The 17,010-nt window shown below is 33.4% G+C and overlaps 1 protein-coding gene across 3 annotated transcripts in view; it reads right to left on the bottom strand.

The window, feature by feature from the left end:
• The window catches only part of LOC143047187 (uncharacterized), a 54,782-nt gene that overhangs the window by 22,274 nt on the left and 15,498 nt on the right, over positions 1–17,010 (bottom strand). The window contains exon 1 of one of the 3 annotated variants that reach the window (XM_076220198.1): positions 8,382–8,652. The exons of the other annotated variants lie outside the window; for them this stretch is intronic. Within the exon in view, the coding sequence (XP_076076313.1) occupies positions 8,382–8,562 (181 nt within the window). The 5' untranslated portion in view covers positions 8,563–8,652. Of the gene's footprint in view, positions 1–8,381; positions 8,653–17,010 lie in introns of those variants that run through there. 3 annotated transcript variants of the gene reach the window in all.

Here is a 17,010-nt window from a genome sequence, read left to right as displayed (position 1 = left end):
GAGTTTAGAGTTGCATCCGTTTTGCTGAAATAGTATGCACTATTGTTATTAGGCCAATTGAAGTCCGCATAGTGGTGCGGGATTTTGTCGTTGCATTGAAGACCTATTAATTGCTACTCAATACAAATAAGTGAAAAAAGGCAAACAAGTGTAAACATCATACACATAATTCTAAACGGGAGTTCATGAAAGAAAAATCGAGATCTGTTCTCGTATTAAATATGCCACACACCCTTAATAAACAGGTACTATTTAAAAACAAACATATTGTTGAAGATAAAACAGCGTGCCATTGTTAGCAACATTCGATGTATGTTTTTCTCAGTTATATATATATTTAGACAATATACGTATAGTGTCTTGAAATATGAAATTTATTTGTATGAGGCTTAGAAACGGGGAAAATGCGAGGTTCTACCGAGCATTTTCCCGTTTCGTGCCGAATACAAATAAATTTCATATTTCAAGACACTATAAGTATATTGTTTTTATACTGAAATCGATAAAAAATAAAAAAAAAAATAAAAAAATATGTAAAAAAAAGTGTTTTGGAATTTCCCTCTTGGGGGTACCGTTTTGGGGTATTTCCCTATGAGCGTATAGTCCAGGCGGTAAGACATTGAAATTTTAAGAAATAAGAAAGGGAAAATGAACTTAAATAATAACATTTAATACACATGGTATATAAATTAACAATTTGAAGATATAACAAGTTTAAATACATAAAAGTTTGACCATTGTTACTACACGTTGTAATGGTTGTGACGTGACGTTGTTGATGAAATACAGGAGTTCCGGTTAGTAGGCGGGGCTTATAGGTTAGTTGAGGTCATTGAAGTATAAAGCTTAAGTTTATACGTATAGCTTTATCTGTATAGTAAAATAGCTGATTGCAGTATAAATAGGAAAATCTACTTCGAATAATTCATACTTTTGCAAACAGTTAATTTATTTAAATGACAATACAGTTGATATTCATTTCAACACATATGTGCTGACTACTGGAATGGTGAAACCCTATGGGGCAAAACGACCACCAGCAGTGGCATCGACCCAGTGATTTAAACAGTAATCAAAGGTACCTAAATCAGGAATTTGATATTCAGTAATTGTCGCTTGTTTATGTGGTTCATAAGTGTTTCTCGTTTCTCGTTTTATATATAGATTAGACCGTTATTTTTCCCATTAGTAATATTTAGGGTCCTTTATAGTTCGCTATTGGGTATGAGCCAAGGTTCAGTGTTTAAGACCGTACTTTGACCTATTAATGGGTAACTTTTACAAATTGTGACTTGGCAAAAGTGTTGTCTCATTGGCACTCTTTCCACCTCTTCTTATATCTATAAATTTACAATCTTTCATTTAAGGTATAACGTCAATAATACCATTACAAACATTTTAATGTGAGTGTCCTGTTTCGTGGAATACGGAAAAGAAGTGTTTCTCTTGCCATTACAACTGTTGCAATAAATCTTATTATCTTACCTCCTATACATTTCTAGGAATATGATTGGTTAAAAGCGTCCTCGTGGACAGTAAATTCATCATAGAAGGATGTCTCTATAGACCACCCAGCAGTGATATTACCTACATGGATAAAATGAGTAACACAGCAGAAGAAATATTTAAAGAAAATAACTCATCAATATTATGGCTAGGAGGAGATCTAAACCTTCCTGATATTGACTGGAAATCAAATTCAGTATGTGGCAACCAATACTCTTCACAAATCAAGAATAGGTTTGCAGACATGGTAAATAACTGCTGCCTAGATCAAGTGGTAACATTCCCCACAAGAGGATCAGCAACACTCGACATTTTCCTCACTAACAGACAATCCTTAGTAAATAGATGTGAACCTATTCCTGCAATAGGCGACCATGAAATTGTCTTTATTGATAGCAACTCCATAGCAAAGCACCCAAAACCACCGCAAAGAAAAATTTACATCTGGAAAAGAGCAGACATAGAAAAGATGAAATCAGAGGCACAGGAACTATCCAAAGTATTCCATGGCTTATACAACGCACAGAGCTCAATATTAGAGATGTGGGACTTCATAAAATCAGGTCTCAAGAATATAATGGATAAAAACGTACCATCAAAAATGTCTTCAACAAGATTCCACAAACCTTGGATAAATGGTACAATAAAGCGTATCACACGAAGGAAAAAGAAAGCTTTTAAAAAAACTCGAACAACAAAATCAACTAAAGATATAAAGAGATACAAAAATATAAAAAAAGACCTCACAAAAAGAATGTAAGAAAGCATATTCTACATACATCCATGACATCATAAGCCCAGAGCAGAAATCCAATCCTAAGAAGTTCTGGAGTTTCATCAAGAATAAAAGATGCGAAAATGGAGGAGTTGCACCACTTAGAAACACAGATGGCCTCACATATTCGGATAACAAAATGAAGGCAAATATACTCAACAATCAGTTCTCTTCAGTATTTAACAGCAATGAAGACAAGACAACCAAAAAGAAAATGAAAACGAACCCGTACCCACACATGGAAAACATCACTATTGGGGGAAACGGAATACACAAACTACTATCAAATCTCAACACACATAAAGCATCAGGGCCAGATGAAATTCTACAAGATTATTGAAGTCAATAGCTACTGAAATATCGCCAATACTTACCACCTTTTTCCAAGCCTCAGTAGACCAAGGCAAATTACCATCTGACTGGAAAAATGCAAATGTAGTACCAATATTTAAGAAAGGGGACCGTAGCCAAGCATCAAACTACCGACCTGTCTCGCTAACTGCAATACTATGTAAACTATTGGAGCATATCATCTGTACCAATATCATCAAACACCTTGAAAACCACTCCATCCTGACGATGCTCAACATGGTTTTAGAAAAGAACGGTCGTGTGAATCCCAACTCATCCTCACGATTCAAGACTTAGCAAAGAACATCGACAATAAAGAGCAAGTAGATCTAATTCTCTTAGACTTTTCAAAGGCCTTTGACAAAGTCCCACATGAACGACTACTGTACAAAATCGACCATTACGGTATTAGAGGAACAACATTAAAATGGCTGAGAAACTTTCTGAGGACAGACAGCAATGTGTACTCCTGGAAGGAGAATCATCAGAAACCTCACCAGTGCAGTCTGGAGTCCCACAAGGTAGTGTGCTTGGCCCGCTTATGTTTCTTCTCTTTATAAATGACCTCCCAGAGTATGTGTCATCTTCAAATGTTAGACTTTTCGCAGACGACTGCGTTCTCTACCGACAGATAAGAAGCGAAACGGATGTGAACACCCTCCAAAACGACCTGGATGGACTTCAACAATGGGAGGCAGACTGGCAGATGGAATTCCTACCCCAAAAATGCCAACTCCTCAGAGTAACAACAAAGCGGAAAATAGTCTCGGCAAATTATAACATCCACGGCCACATCCTAGAAGAGGTTGACTCTGCTAAATATCTTGGCGACTCCATACACAAAACATTGAGTTGGAACAAACACATTGACAACATCGCAAAGAAAGCTAACTCCACCCGAGCTTTTCTTCAAAGGAACATCAAAAGCTGTCCTAGTAAAACAAGCATTATGTTATCAAACGCTTGTAAGACCACTCATGGAATACTCTAGCACCATCTGGGATCCATCTACTAAGGACAACATAAACAAATTAGAAGGTATACAACGCCGATGCGCACGATGTGTTCTTAATGACTACAGAAGAACTAGTAGCGTAACATCAATGCTACAGGCACTAAACTGGAAGACACTACAGGAAAGAAGAGCTCAATGTAAGGTCATCATGTTCTACAGAGTAGTACACGAACTGATTGCAGTACCAACAACAAATTTACAGTCAGTAATATCAACAGTAAGAGGACACAATGAACGATTCCTCGTTCCTTATGCCAGGACTCAAGTATATCGTCACTCGTTTTTCCCAGATACCATCAGAATCTGGAATGGACTACCACAACACATAGTAAGCTGCACAACTCTTGAATCATTCAAAAGGGGTGTGCAAGTGGTCCAGCTTCGATAGATGTACAACCTTTTTTTTATCGTTATTTTAAAGAATCACCGTTTTCACTGTAGATAATCCGCACTTACCGCACATTTGTTGTTCTCTCATCGAACATGTACATAAAACAGTACGATAATACTCCCCTGGGAGGCCTGTACTATAAAGGAAGAAGAAGAAGAAACCGTGTATATTCAATATTAGGTTAGTTGGGAGGCGGGGCTTATTCCATACACGGTTAGTGGTGGAGTTTCGTCCCTTTATATTCCATATAAGGTAATAAGGAGGCGTGGCTTATTTCATACACGGTTAGTAATGGTGTTAAAAAACAAAACAGTACTGAGAAAAAATCTGAAAGACGAAGAAAGTGATGATAAAGTGAAATAAATTCAGAAAACACATTTAAATCTAACAAGTTATCATTGTTGGCATCATGTTAATGCTAACTGTATTGAAGACTTGCTCATTTTGATAGGTCACTAGTCTAAATTTTACACGTTAAGATAGTCGGTAAGATAAATTCGTTACATAGTGTGCTAGTGACGTAATACGGTATATATGGGGTCAGTAAATTCCATGGAATTTACTGACCCCATATATACAGTATTAGGTCACTAGCACACTATGTAACTAATAATATCAATAATTGATAACAAGCTTTAACTTCTCATTATTGGTATAAATTTCTATTTGAATGTTTTGAATGGGGATATTATGGAACTCATTAAAATTCAAGTGCCAATGTTGGACAAAATAAAAAAGGAAAAAGAAAAAATAATTATCTAGTAAAAATATTTCAGAGAAAGCAAAAGATTAAGCACTAGAATATCACTAAACGCATGTAAATTCATGTGATCTAGGAAGGTAAGTAGGTTTTTTAAAACTTGTACAACACTTGTTGTGATTTTTTTGGGGGGGAGGGGGAATATTCAAACCGTGTATCGTCCTGAACATGCAGTACCTGTATGACATTACGCAAACATCAATCAATCAACCCGCAATATTAAAATGTGTTTCACTTCTGTGCATTTTTAACTTAACACATTATATTGATTATATTGTTATTGGCCTCTTAAGCAAGAAAATATGAAAAGAGAGACGTGTGAGTTTGTAATTTCATGATTATTTTCTCTGACGTCCATAAGAAATAAAAAAAAAATAGGCATAGAGTACTAGCCTGTAAATTACCTTGATATCGGTATATATTCGAATAAGGACATGTGGTATGATTGTCACTACCACAGAGCAAATGACTTGGATATTATTTTATATTAATACGTATTGTAATTTTCATTGTTATTAATACATGTAATATCAGTATCACAAAACTCTATCCTAATTTTTGGGACATTTTTGGAAATTTAAATGTGACATCACTTTCTTCGGCTAAATAAAGGCAACAGTAGTATACCGCCGTTAAAAATTCATAAATCGATAGAGAAAAAACAAATCCGGGTTACAAACTAAAACTGAGGGAATCATATAAAATATAAGAGAACTACGACACAACAGAGACACAACACCGAAATGTAACACACACAGAAACGAACTATAATGTAACAATGGCCATATTCCTGACTTGGTACAGTCGATTTCTTCGGCTAACATATAATACGTTGTTAGGCTGTGTCTTTTTAATGTGCTAATTTAGGTGTTAACATGTATATCTATTATATAGTCATTTTTATAAATTTACTGTTTGTTAAAGTATGAATTATTCTAAATCAAAGGATTTTCTTATCCCGGTCAGATAACCTTAGCCGTATTTGGCACAAACTTTTGGTCCTCAACACTCTTCAACTTAATACTTGTTTTTACTTTCGAACTTTTTTTCTGAGCGTCACTGATTGGTATAATTAGACGAAACGCGCGTCTGGTGTATTAAATTATACGCCTGGTGCCTTCTGATAGCTAGTATTTGTGCTTTTGTTCTGTCCGTGTGTTCTCCCATTTGTTTGTATTGTAGTCCAATCATGTTGTCATTTTAATATTATTTATCACATTGCCTTAAAAGCGAGGAATTTGACTAGCCGCAAAACTAGGTTCAACCCACTATTTTGTTCTTAAAATGTCCTGTGCGGAGTCAGGAATATGACCATTTTAATATAGTTCATTGTGTGTTGCGTTTTGGTGTTGTGTTTCTGTTGTGTGGTTGTTCTCCTTTTATGTTTGGTGTGTTCGGTTTTTTTGGAGTTTTTTTTCTCAGTCGATTTATTAATTTCGAACAACGGTATACTTTTGTTGCCTTTATTTGGATGTAAACAAATAATAGGTCATCGTACAACCTTCAACCATGTGCAATGAGCAAGACTCATTCCGTATTATCACACATGATAAGAAAAAAATGCATGATATTTGTTAAAATAGGGAAAAAGAAATATTGCAACAGTAGCCATCGTTACCCCTGAATAACATGATATCTTGACTTCGGACACACAAATATAAAAGGGTTTCAAATTATTATGTACTATTAAGGAAGTAACTATGTACATGCAGAAAATTGCATCATATATATTTTTGACACTTTTTCATGTGTATCATAATGTCGGTTTAGATGTTGAAATCTTAATTAGTTTTAAGCTTGAGTGATTTTTCTTACAAATATTTTGGCTGCCTGTTATACTTTTTTTACATGTTAGAAAAAATACTTTTACAATACGAACAAAAGACGATATGAGGCAAACGTTGAATTGACATGCAGCAGCACAATGCGTAGTGCTATATAAACGCACATCAAGAAGTCAACATGGCGAGACTATATAGGTTTTGATTCAACGGAAATTTCTAAACACTGGCCATCAACAAGTCGATTCCGTAATGACAAAAACATGAGTAAGCAAGTGACTAAAAACACTGGAAAGGTTGCTAGCTTACGATAGAATTAATCTTCATCCCAACCTTCATTTAGAAAATATTCCTCGTGTTTATATAATATGTAATGTAGAAGACATTATTGTTTAATAAACTGAATGTGACTTTTTTTCTTTTGTAATACTGGTTATTTCAAGCATTTCTGTCAAGTTTTGTCATAATCAGTTCAATATTTTGAGAAAAATCTAGTATAATGAAAGACAACATCTACAGCGATTCGAGCAAAATTTCTTCGACAAATCCAAATCAAGCCGCATCAAGATAGAATATAGTGCGGACCAATAAATGATCAAATATTTATCTTATCTGCCTACAAATAGTTGAATATGATATTCAAGATGATTTCAGGAAGATGAATACCACTAATGCACCTCTTTGTCTTCTTTATAAGGTCTCTTTTGGTCAATTTATACCTCTTATTTCCTTAAAATTTCAAATTTTCAGACCAATAAGTAAAAATAATGGGGTAAGTTTCACTCATTATTGATAGAAATGTTATCAGATATAAGTAATTGAAGTATTTTAGCAGAACAAACAATCCATATACCAGTTTACTGTCTCCAAGGAGGTTTCAATAAGTCCTTAAGTCAAATTTAAATTTACGCCACATTCCAAAGAGGGACAGAATAGTTATCAAAGGTACCAGGTTTATAATTTACTACGCCAGATAAGAAGGCTTCTATTTTAGTGAATAATTTGTCGTTACAGCATAAAAATAATTTCATTAACTTATAAATATATATTTATTTAGGTATTTCTTAGGAAAATGTTCTATCATGGTAGAATATAAAAAATAAGGAGACTCCCCCCCCCCCCCGCCCCTCCAAAAAAAAGCAAACAACAACATAACAAACCAAACCTAATATTTATAATTCATAAAATAGTCCTATTTCAAGTAAACAAAATCTCATAAAATGTGTTTTTAAGACTCAATCCACTCAGAATAATTTTTTTTGTAATATTTCACTTGAATAACAAGAAATTTTAACACATGAGATTACTGACAAGGTCAAAGGTGTAATACTACCATTGTTTTTCCCTATTAGTCTTTGTTAAATTTGCACTTTTCAAAAAAATGTGTAAAATTTATCTTTGTTTCAAATATAAAAATACTTGGCATGAGTAAAGTTCTATCCTGTCCAGTACTGTAGAAAACAATACACATAACATTTCATTGCATATAAGAAAATAACCATCACTGGAACTTCACCATTTAAATGTCTGTGTACAAAGTTTAGTCACCATGTAACCTCAAGATTACAAAATATTCTATAGAAATCCAAAATTAAAAAAATGGTGCTTTGAAATACCCAAGACATATGCTATGTCTGCAATAAAATGTAGGATTAATTACCTACAACTGTCAAATTCAGTATTTCATTATCTAAATTAAAGTTACTATTCAACATAAAAGTTTTGATTAACTTGTTACACGATTATTTGTATTTTCGCTTCAATTTCAAAATCTTATGTAAACGTTTTAGTATCAATCCTACCATATTTACACTTTCTACAGCTTCGTATTTGAAAGTTGATCCTTACATATTTGTCCATCGGATAATGACAAAACTGCAAACATTCGTTGAATGTTCTTTGACGTCCGTGAACATGTTCACAACAAATCGGTTTTGATCTGTGCTTTGTCCCTCCACAGCTAGCTTTACATGGAGACCACATGGTCCACGGTTCAAATTCACAAGGTTTTCTTCCATGACTACATTTTGACACGGATAGCGAAATACAATTTAAGAGGAAAAAGCAACATATTAGCAAACTTTCCATATCCATATATTTCAAGTTAAATGTATCATTTATAGCAAACAAAATTAACTTAACTTATGGATAGTCACAAATATACGTATTGATAAAACATCATAACCTTCTGAACAATGACACCTCTCGGTGTGATTTTTTATTTATATATTTTTCTATTTGTTATTGGTTTTCCTTAATCTGTTATATTGAAGTGGACCGAACTTCAATCATGTATTATTTTTAATATAGTTTGAGATTTTCAAAAAGATTCAAATGAAAGTCAACATTTCAGAATTGCATGGTAAACCTTATTTGATGGGGAAAACAAATGTGTTAAGGCTTTCCATATTTAAAGGAACTGTATTCTGTAACCATATTCTCTAAGTACAATTTGAGTGTACTCTTATGTGGTATAAGTACCAATTAGACAACTATCTACCAAAGTTAAAATTAAGTGGATGAAAGCATTGATAGTCAACCGTAAGGTCTTTAACTATTAGGGAAAACATACCCTGATAGTCGGGCATAAAAGTCCCCGAGATGAACAAATACATGTATGAAACAATTCAATAGAGATCAATAACGACCCAATTTATAACAACACAATCTACAAAAAACAAAAATATGACAGACATAAACAAAAGACAAACACAAACTTTTTTGAACGACACATAAATATGGGACGGGGTTCACATGTCTCATTGATATTTTGGTCTTATATGTATTATTATATTGATTTGTTGTTATTAACTGACCTAGCTGTCAGTGACTACGAGTACGCTCAGACCTGTAATTAGTGTCTATTGGATGCGAGTTTATATAAGTACCCTTCCACGTCCACTCTCATGATTTTGTTAGATGTATATATATATGTGTATACATCTGATGAGGTAAGTCTTTTTCAACTGATTTGTTTAGGACAGACGTTACACCACTGCTCTAGGTACGAGGATGGGTTGCATCAACAAACTAGTTTAATCCCCAAATTACAGTGGAGATCACTTCTAACCTCTCATTAGAACTGTCAGAATATTCTGTCATAGAACTGTTCTAACCTGTTCTAGAACAGTTCTACCTAGAACAGTTCTACCCTAGAACTGTTCTAAGTAGAACTGTCAGAATCAGTTCTAGGTAGAACTGACTAAATCAGTTCTAGGTAGAACTGTCAGGATCAGTTCTAGGGTAGAACTGTCTAAATCAGTTCTAGGTAGAACTGTCCAAGTCACTTCTAACTGTAGAACTGTCAGCAGAACTGACTAAATCAGTCAGGACTGTAGAACAGTTCTAAATGACGTCACTGCAGTAAGGGCACTTTAGAATTTAGAAGAAATAAATCACTTCCAATTACTTTGCTATGTATTAAATAGCAGATTTTCTATATTTTTTACTGATCAAACGACTTTTATTACGTTACATGTACAAATATCGAAGTGAATAGAAGGTATACCCAACTCATCGAAGAAATATTTTTATAAGATTGCATACGGAAACATCATTGTTTACGTTTCTTCGTTCCCCGTTTTTAACAGTCTCTTCCTAAATAAAACTCTGCATTTAATTCATGGAATTTTAATCGTAATTTACCTTGTTTGCCTTGAATTTACATTCATTAAAGATTCTGTTTTGACAAATGTTCAAACGAAAATTGTACAGTGGATGAATTATGGGATATTAATGAAAACAGTGTTGTACAACGTAAAACAACTATATACATTTGCACCATCTCATCTCGTCAATTTAGCCAGACTTATCCATAACGATTATAAATGATATCTGGGAGTCTGCAAATCAGAAAAATATACTGGATCTGAACCTGAATGAAACATTTGCCCCTGGACAAACAAAATCATGCATTTTTCTTTGCCTTCTTCAAATTATATTAACAGTATACTATTCCAAGAAGAGAACTTCCCATACATGTACTTTTTATTTTATTTTTAAAATAAAGTATATGAATCAGTCATGTGAGTGTTGGATGATGCCATTAAATAGTTTTGTTTAAAAAAATACCATCACAAACTACTGACTTAAACATGTTAAAAAGCCACTTTATAGATCACTTTAGCATGTTTAATGATGGTTCATTATTATGGATACAGAGAGGAAATAACGGCGCGCTAAATTCATAGATATGGTATAAATACACCGTGTCGCTATTTGTCTGCCATTACTGGATATCACACAGGTTCCCGTAAAATTTTGACGTCATAAAACAAAATATCTGACGCCACAATGGAAAAGTCATTGTTGTATGCTTCAAAAGTTCAAGAGGCCGGGTCAGCCAGGATTAGCGATAAGGTGTATTGTGTTTCAAAGTTGGTGTCATTTTTATCATACGATTCGTCCTCACATAGAAATAATATTGGTTTACCATGTTTACACTGAGGCCATATACATGTATATTTACATGATAAAGTGTAAATAAGTTCAGTTTTGGTTGATGCGGTCAAATAATTTGGTTAAAACAACTCTCACTCAGTCTGATATATCGAAACCACTGAAATTTGTTTACAATTCAATATTTTGAATAAAAAGAGGACTTGCTGATATTCTAAATTGATGTGGAATTTTTTTTGTAGCCAATGTGTTCCAATATTCATTGATATTGCTGTCATTTGAATTATACAATCCATCGTAATATGTATTACTATAAGTGATTTAGTATGCAGCTATATATATATATTTAGATTTACATAACAAAGTGTAATTATGGTCAGTTTTGGTTGATGCTGTCACATATGGTCAGTTTTGCATGATGCTGTCAAATATGGTCAGTTTTGGTTGATGCGGACAAATAATTTTGTTATATTCATGAGTCAGTCTGAGATATCAAAACTACTGAAATTAGTTTACGATTCAAAATTTTGATGAAAAAGAGGACATGCTGGCACTATAAACTGATGTGAGCATAATTTTATTTTCCAATATTGCTTTCATTTATATTAAACAATCTATCCTGATATAAAAATATACGTGATTTACTTTGCGGCTATTAAGATTGACATCATGTACATAATAAAGTGCAAATATGGTCAGTTTTGGTTGATGCGGACAAATTATTTTGTTATACCAGTCAGTCTGAGGTATGGAAACTACTGATATTTGTTTATGATGCAATATTTTGAATAAAAAGAGGACATGCTGGCATTCTAAATTGATGCAAATGAATTTAGGTAGCATTGTGTTCCAATATTTCTATCATTTGTATTTTCATGATTTTACAATCCATCCTTACATAAAAATATTACAGATTTACTATGCGATTATAAGAGTTACATAAAAAAGAGCAAATATGGTCAGTTTTGGTTGATGCGGTCAAATATGGTCAGTTTTGGTTGATGTGGTCAAATATGGTCAGTTTTGGTTGATGCTGTCAAATATGGTCAGTTTTGATTGATGCAGACAAATAATTTTGTTACATGATTACATGTTACTGTCAGTCTGAGGTATGAAAACAACTGATATTTGTTTCTGATGCGATATTTTGAATAAAATAGGAAATTCTGGCACTCTCAATTGATGCTAGAAAAAAAATTGTGGTCATTGATTTCCAATATTGTAGTTATTTATATACTACAGTCCCTCTTGACCTAAAATTATAACTGAACTACTGTGCAGCTTTTTAGATTTACATAAAAAAAAAAAAGCAAATATGGTAAGTTGGAACCCCCGTTTTTTGACGATCAATGCATTTGAATAAGAACATATAGTTTGACCCCCCTTTTTTAAATGGCTGGATCTGCCCCTGCATGCTTGCACTATAAATTGATGCGAACAAAATTGTTTTCCAATATTGCTGTAACTTGTATAGTACAGTCCCTCTTGACCTCAAATTAAAACTGAAGTGCTTTACAGCTATATAGATTTGCAGAAAAAAGAGCAAATAATGTCAGTTTAGATTGATGTGGTCAAAAGATTTTGTCCGTCCGAGGTATGAAAACTACTCGTAAACAGATATTACATTTGGTTAATGAGGTCAGATAATTTTGTTATGTGATAACGAGCCATCCTGACTCCCAGAATAACAAATGTAAAACAATTCAAATAATACCCTCCCCCCTAATTAACGGCCTAATGTATGTACAAAAAATGAAAGAAAAACAAATATTTTATGTTACACATCAACAAAAGAAAATCACTGAATTACGGGCTCCTGACTTGTAACAGGCACATACATGCAGAATATGGCGGGGTTAAACATGTTCTCTTGCCGATTATAAGTCTGAAATAAAACCGGCAAAACTCTATATAATATTAATCGCTATTTTGCCGAAGCCTTTATATTAAGACAAATATTTCTTAAAACTTATAAATCAATTCTAGCCGTAGAATTTATAAATCAATTTTAGCCGTAGAATTTATAAATTAATTCTGGCCGTAGAATTTATAAATCAATTCTAGCCGTAGCATTTGAAATCAATTCTAACCGTAGAACTGTTCTAGAAGTAGAACTGACCAAATCTTTGGTCAGTTCTAGCTAGAACTGTCTAAAACTGTTCTAGGGTAGAACTGTCAGGATCAGTTCTAGCTAGAACTGTCCAAATCAGTTCTAGGTAGAACTGACCAAATCACTGACCAAATCAGTTCTAGCTAGAACAGTTCTAACCTAGAACTGACTAAAAGGTGTCAGGCTGACAGTTCTACATACTGTTCTAGAACAGTTCTCCTGACAGATTCTGACAGAATTTATGAGAGGTTAGAACTGATCTTCACTGTAGTATGTGCCTGTAGTCATGTGTTGCTGTGTAACATATTTGTTTCTTATTTTATTTATAAATTAGGCTGTTAGTTTTCTCGTTTGAAATGTTGTATATTTGTCATTTCGGGTCATTGAATAGATGACTATGCGGTATGGGTTATGTTGTACGGTGACATATGGTTATTAAATTGTGTCATTTGTTCTTCTGTTCAGAGTTGCCTCATTGGCAATCATACCACAACTTTGTTATTTTTATTGGTTTTTATTGTGAGCGCTCAATCGTCCCCAAAAACCTTGGACAGTGGTGTTACAGCACAATATAAGAAAAAACTAAAAAATCAATTGAAAAAGCTTAGATTGATATAAAGATCGACATCAAACAACACACAGATAGGACATAGGAAGGTGTATATTCATCTCTCATCACGGTACTTTCAACACTACCGGCTATGTCTGTTTTTAAAGTATTCAAGTTCTCATAGGGTTTATCAACTTACATATTTAGATCTGATCAGTGAAACTTAAAAAGAAATATAGGCCGACTTTCTTTTTTCTACACACAATAAATTTGGGTGATCTGCAAGTAAAAATGAACTAACTGTATCTACTAATTTATTCAAACAAGATCATGTGTTAAGATTGTTTGTCTTAACAGTTGTTATCCATTCGTTTAACGTGGTTGAGCTTTTGAGATTGCCATTTAATAAGGGACTTTCCTGTCGAATTTTCCTCGGAGTTCATTATTTTTGTGATATAACTGTTTGATATATTACTGATATTTAACAGTTAATTATTTGTTGCGCAGGTTCCAAGTCAGGACCTTCTACTATTTGTATGTCTCGTTGTCCTTTGTAGATTTTTTTTCCTTGGTTAATTTGTATAATTCGGTGTTTAAAGTGGGGTACATTTTGCTGAAACAGTATACAATATTGCTATGAGACTAGCTGCCGCCCGTCTTTGGGTGTTTTTTTTTTTTTTTGTTTTTTTTTGTGTTTTTTTGCTGCGTTTTTTTATATAAAAAATATATAATTAATTCAACACAAACAAATCATATATTTAGTAAATTTTTAACGGGAGTTCATGATTCTAAAAAAGACTAATCGATTTCTGTTCTCGAATTAAATGTGCAATAAACATTTTAAAGTAAGTGTCCCATTTTAGAAAATACGGAACAGAAGTGTCTCTCTCGCCATTACAACTCTTGTTATAAATATGCTTAATTTCAATGAATTGCAACTTCACATCGTTGGTATACATTTCTATTTGAATGTTTTAAATGAAGATGTTTTGGCGGATAATGAAAATTCAAATGCCAATGGTGGATACAAAAAGCTACGAACAAAACAAAAAGGAAAAAATAAACAATTATCCATAAAACATTTTAGAAAAAACAAACAAAACTGAGCACCCGAATTTCACTAAACGTATATAAATTCTTGTGATCCAGGAAGGTAAGCATCCCTGATTAAACTAGTAAATTGTGTGTTGTTAAATATTTTAAACGGGATATTAAAACCCTGTGTATAGTCCTGAACATGCATGATCTATTTGCCACTGGACGTTAAACAAACACCAATCAATCAACCCGTGTTATCAAAATGTGTTTTTCTACTTTACCTTTTAAACTTAACACATTATTTGCTTCTAGGCTTCTTATGCAAAGAAACATGAAAAAAGAGACGCGTGTGAGTTTGCAATTGATTATTTTTCTATAGTCCATAAGAAATTTTAAAAAAACCGCATAACTTAAAATGTAAATGCATATTGATGCCAGTTTTTATATAAAAAAAAAAGGAGATGTTGATATATGTAAGAAGATGTAGTATGAGTGCCAATGAGATAACTCACCATCCAAGTCACAATTTGCAAAGTAAACCAATGAAAGTTGAAGTACGGTCTTCAACGCGGAGCCTTGGCTCGCACCAAACAACAAGCTATGCGTTATGGTTGTCACTGGATCAACTATCTACACAGAGCAAATTACGCGGATGTTAACAGCTAATAGGTCATCGTACGAACTTCAACTATTACTAATGAAAAAGATTCATTACGTATTATCCCGCATGAAAAAATGTGAAAAAAACTCCTTCGTGATATTTGTTAAAACAGGAAAGGAAGAAGAAATACAAACAAAAGACAATATGAGACAAACGCCTAATTGGCAGCAAAACAATGCTTAGTGCTACAAAAAGACACTCTTAGAAGTCAACATGGCGAGTCTATATAGATTTTGACAAGATTCAACAGAGATTTCTAAACACTTGCCATCGACAAGTCGATTCCGTAATGACAAAACATGAGTAAGCAAGTGACTAAAATACTGGCAAGGTTCATAGCTTATGATAGAACTAACCTTTATTCCAACCTTTATTCGGAAAATATTCATAGGCGGATCTAGGGGGGCCTGGGGGCCGCCCCCCGCCCCCCCCCCCCTTTCGTGGGAAAAATTTGGTTGATTATATTGGGAATCATTGAAGCATGACTGGAGCGGGCCCCCCTTAGGTCAGTCAGCGGGCCCCCCTTAGGAAAAATTCTTGATCCGCCACTGATATTCCCCATGTTTATATGATATGTAATATATATGACGTGTCAATATTTCATTACCTAAATTGAAGTCAGTATTCAACATAAAATTTGGATTAACTTATTACACGATTATGTATATTTTCACTTCAATCTCAAAATCTTAAGTAAAAGTTTCATATGTACCATATGTACACTTTCAGCAGCTTCGTTTTTGAAAGTTTATCCTTAGATATTTGTCCATCGGATAAAGACAAAACTGCAAACATTCGTCAAATGTTCTTTCACGACCATGATCATGTTCACAACAAATCGGTTTTGATCTGTGCTTTGTCCCTACACAGTTAGCTCTATACATGGAGACCACATGGTCAAAGGTGAAAATTCACAAGGTTTTCTTCCATGACTACATTTTGACTTTGATAGCGAAATTTAAGTTAAGAGGACGAAGCAACATAAAAGCCAACTTTTCATATCCATATATTTCAAGTTAGTCGATATATTAATGTTGCTTTTTAGCAATCAAAGTATCCTAAACTTATATAACGGTAGTCTCAAATATATTTATTGATAAAACATCATAATATTTTGCAACAATGACGCCTCGCAGTGTGGTTTTCTTTAATCTCTTATATTGAAGTTAACCGATCATCAATCATGTATTATTTTTTTTATTGTTATAGATTTTCAAAAAGATTTGAATTCAGCATTTAAGAATTGCATGGCAATTTGATGGGCAAAACAAATTTGTTCTGTAACCATATTTATAAGCGTAATTCGAGTGTACCTTTTTACAATTTAATTTATACCACCAGGGTACTATATACTGCCATCAGATCCATAATGGATTGATTGCTTCTTGGTGTTTAAGGTCAAGGATCAGTAAATGAACTAGTCCATAGATTTTTTTTAAATTTAGAACTTAATTAGATATTGAAAATATACATCAGAAAATGTAAAAAAAAGTATATATGTCACCGACTTCGTTTTCAAGAAAAATCCATTTTTGAAATGGTCGGAGAGTACTAAATTACATTGAATACATAGGGGAAATCTAAATTTGTCTTCTACAATTTTCGGTCTCCGGTAAAAATCACGTGAACCACTCCATAGATTTTTTTTTTTTAATTGATATTTTCTTCCTCTTT

This window comes from Mytilus galloprovincialis, chromosome 1, assembly GCF_965363235.1.
Source record: "Mytilus galloprovincialis chromosome 1, xbMytGall1.hap1.1, whole genome shotgun sequence".
In the NCBI taxonomy this organism is placed as follows: Eukaryota; Metazoa; Mollusca; class Bivalvia; order Mytilida; family Mytilidae; genus Mytilus; species Mytilus galloprovincialis.
This window is presented reverse-complemented; position numbering and strand designations above follow the sequence as displayed.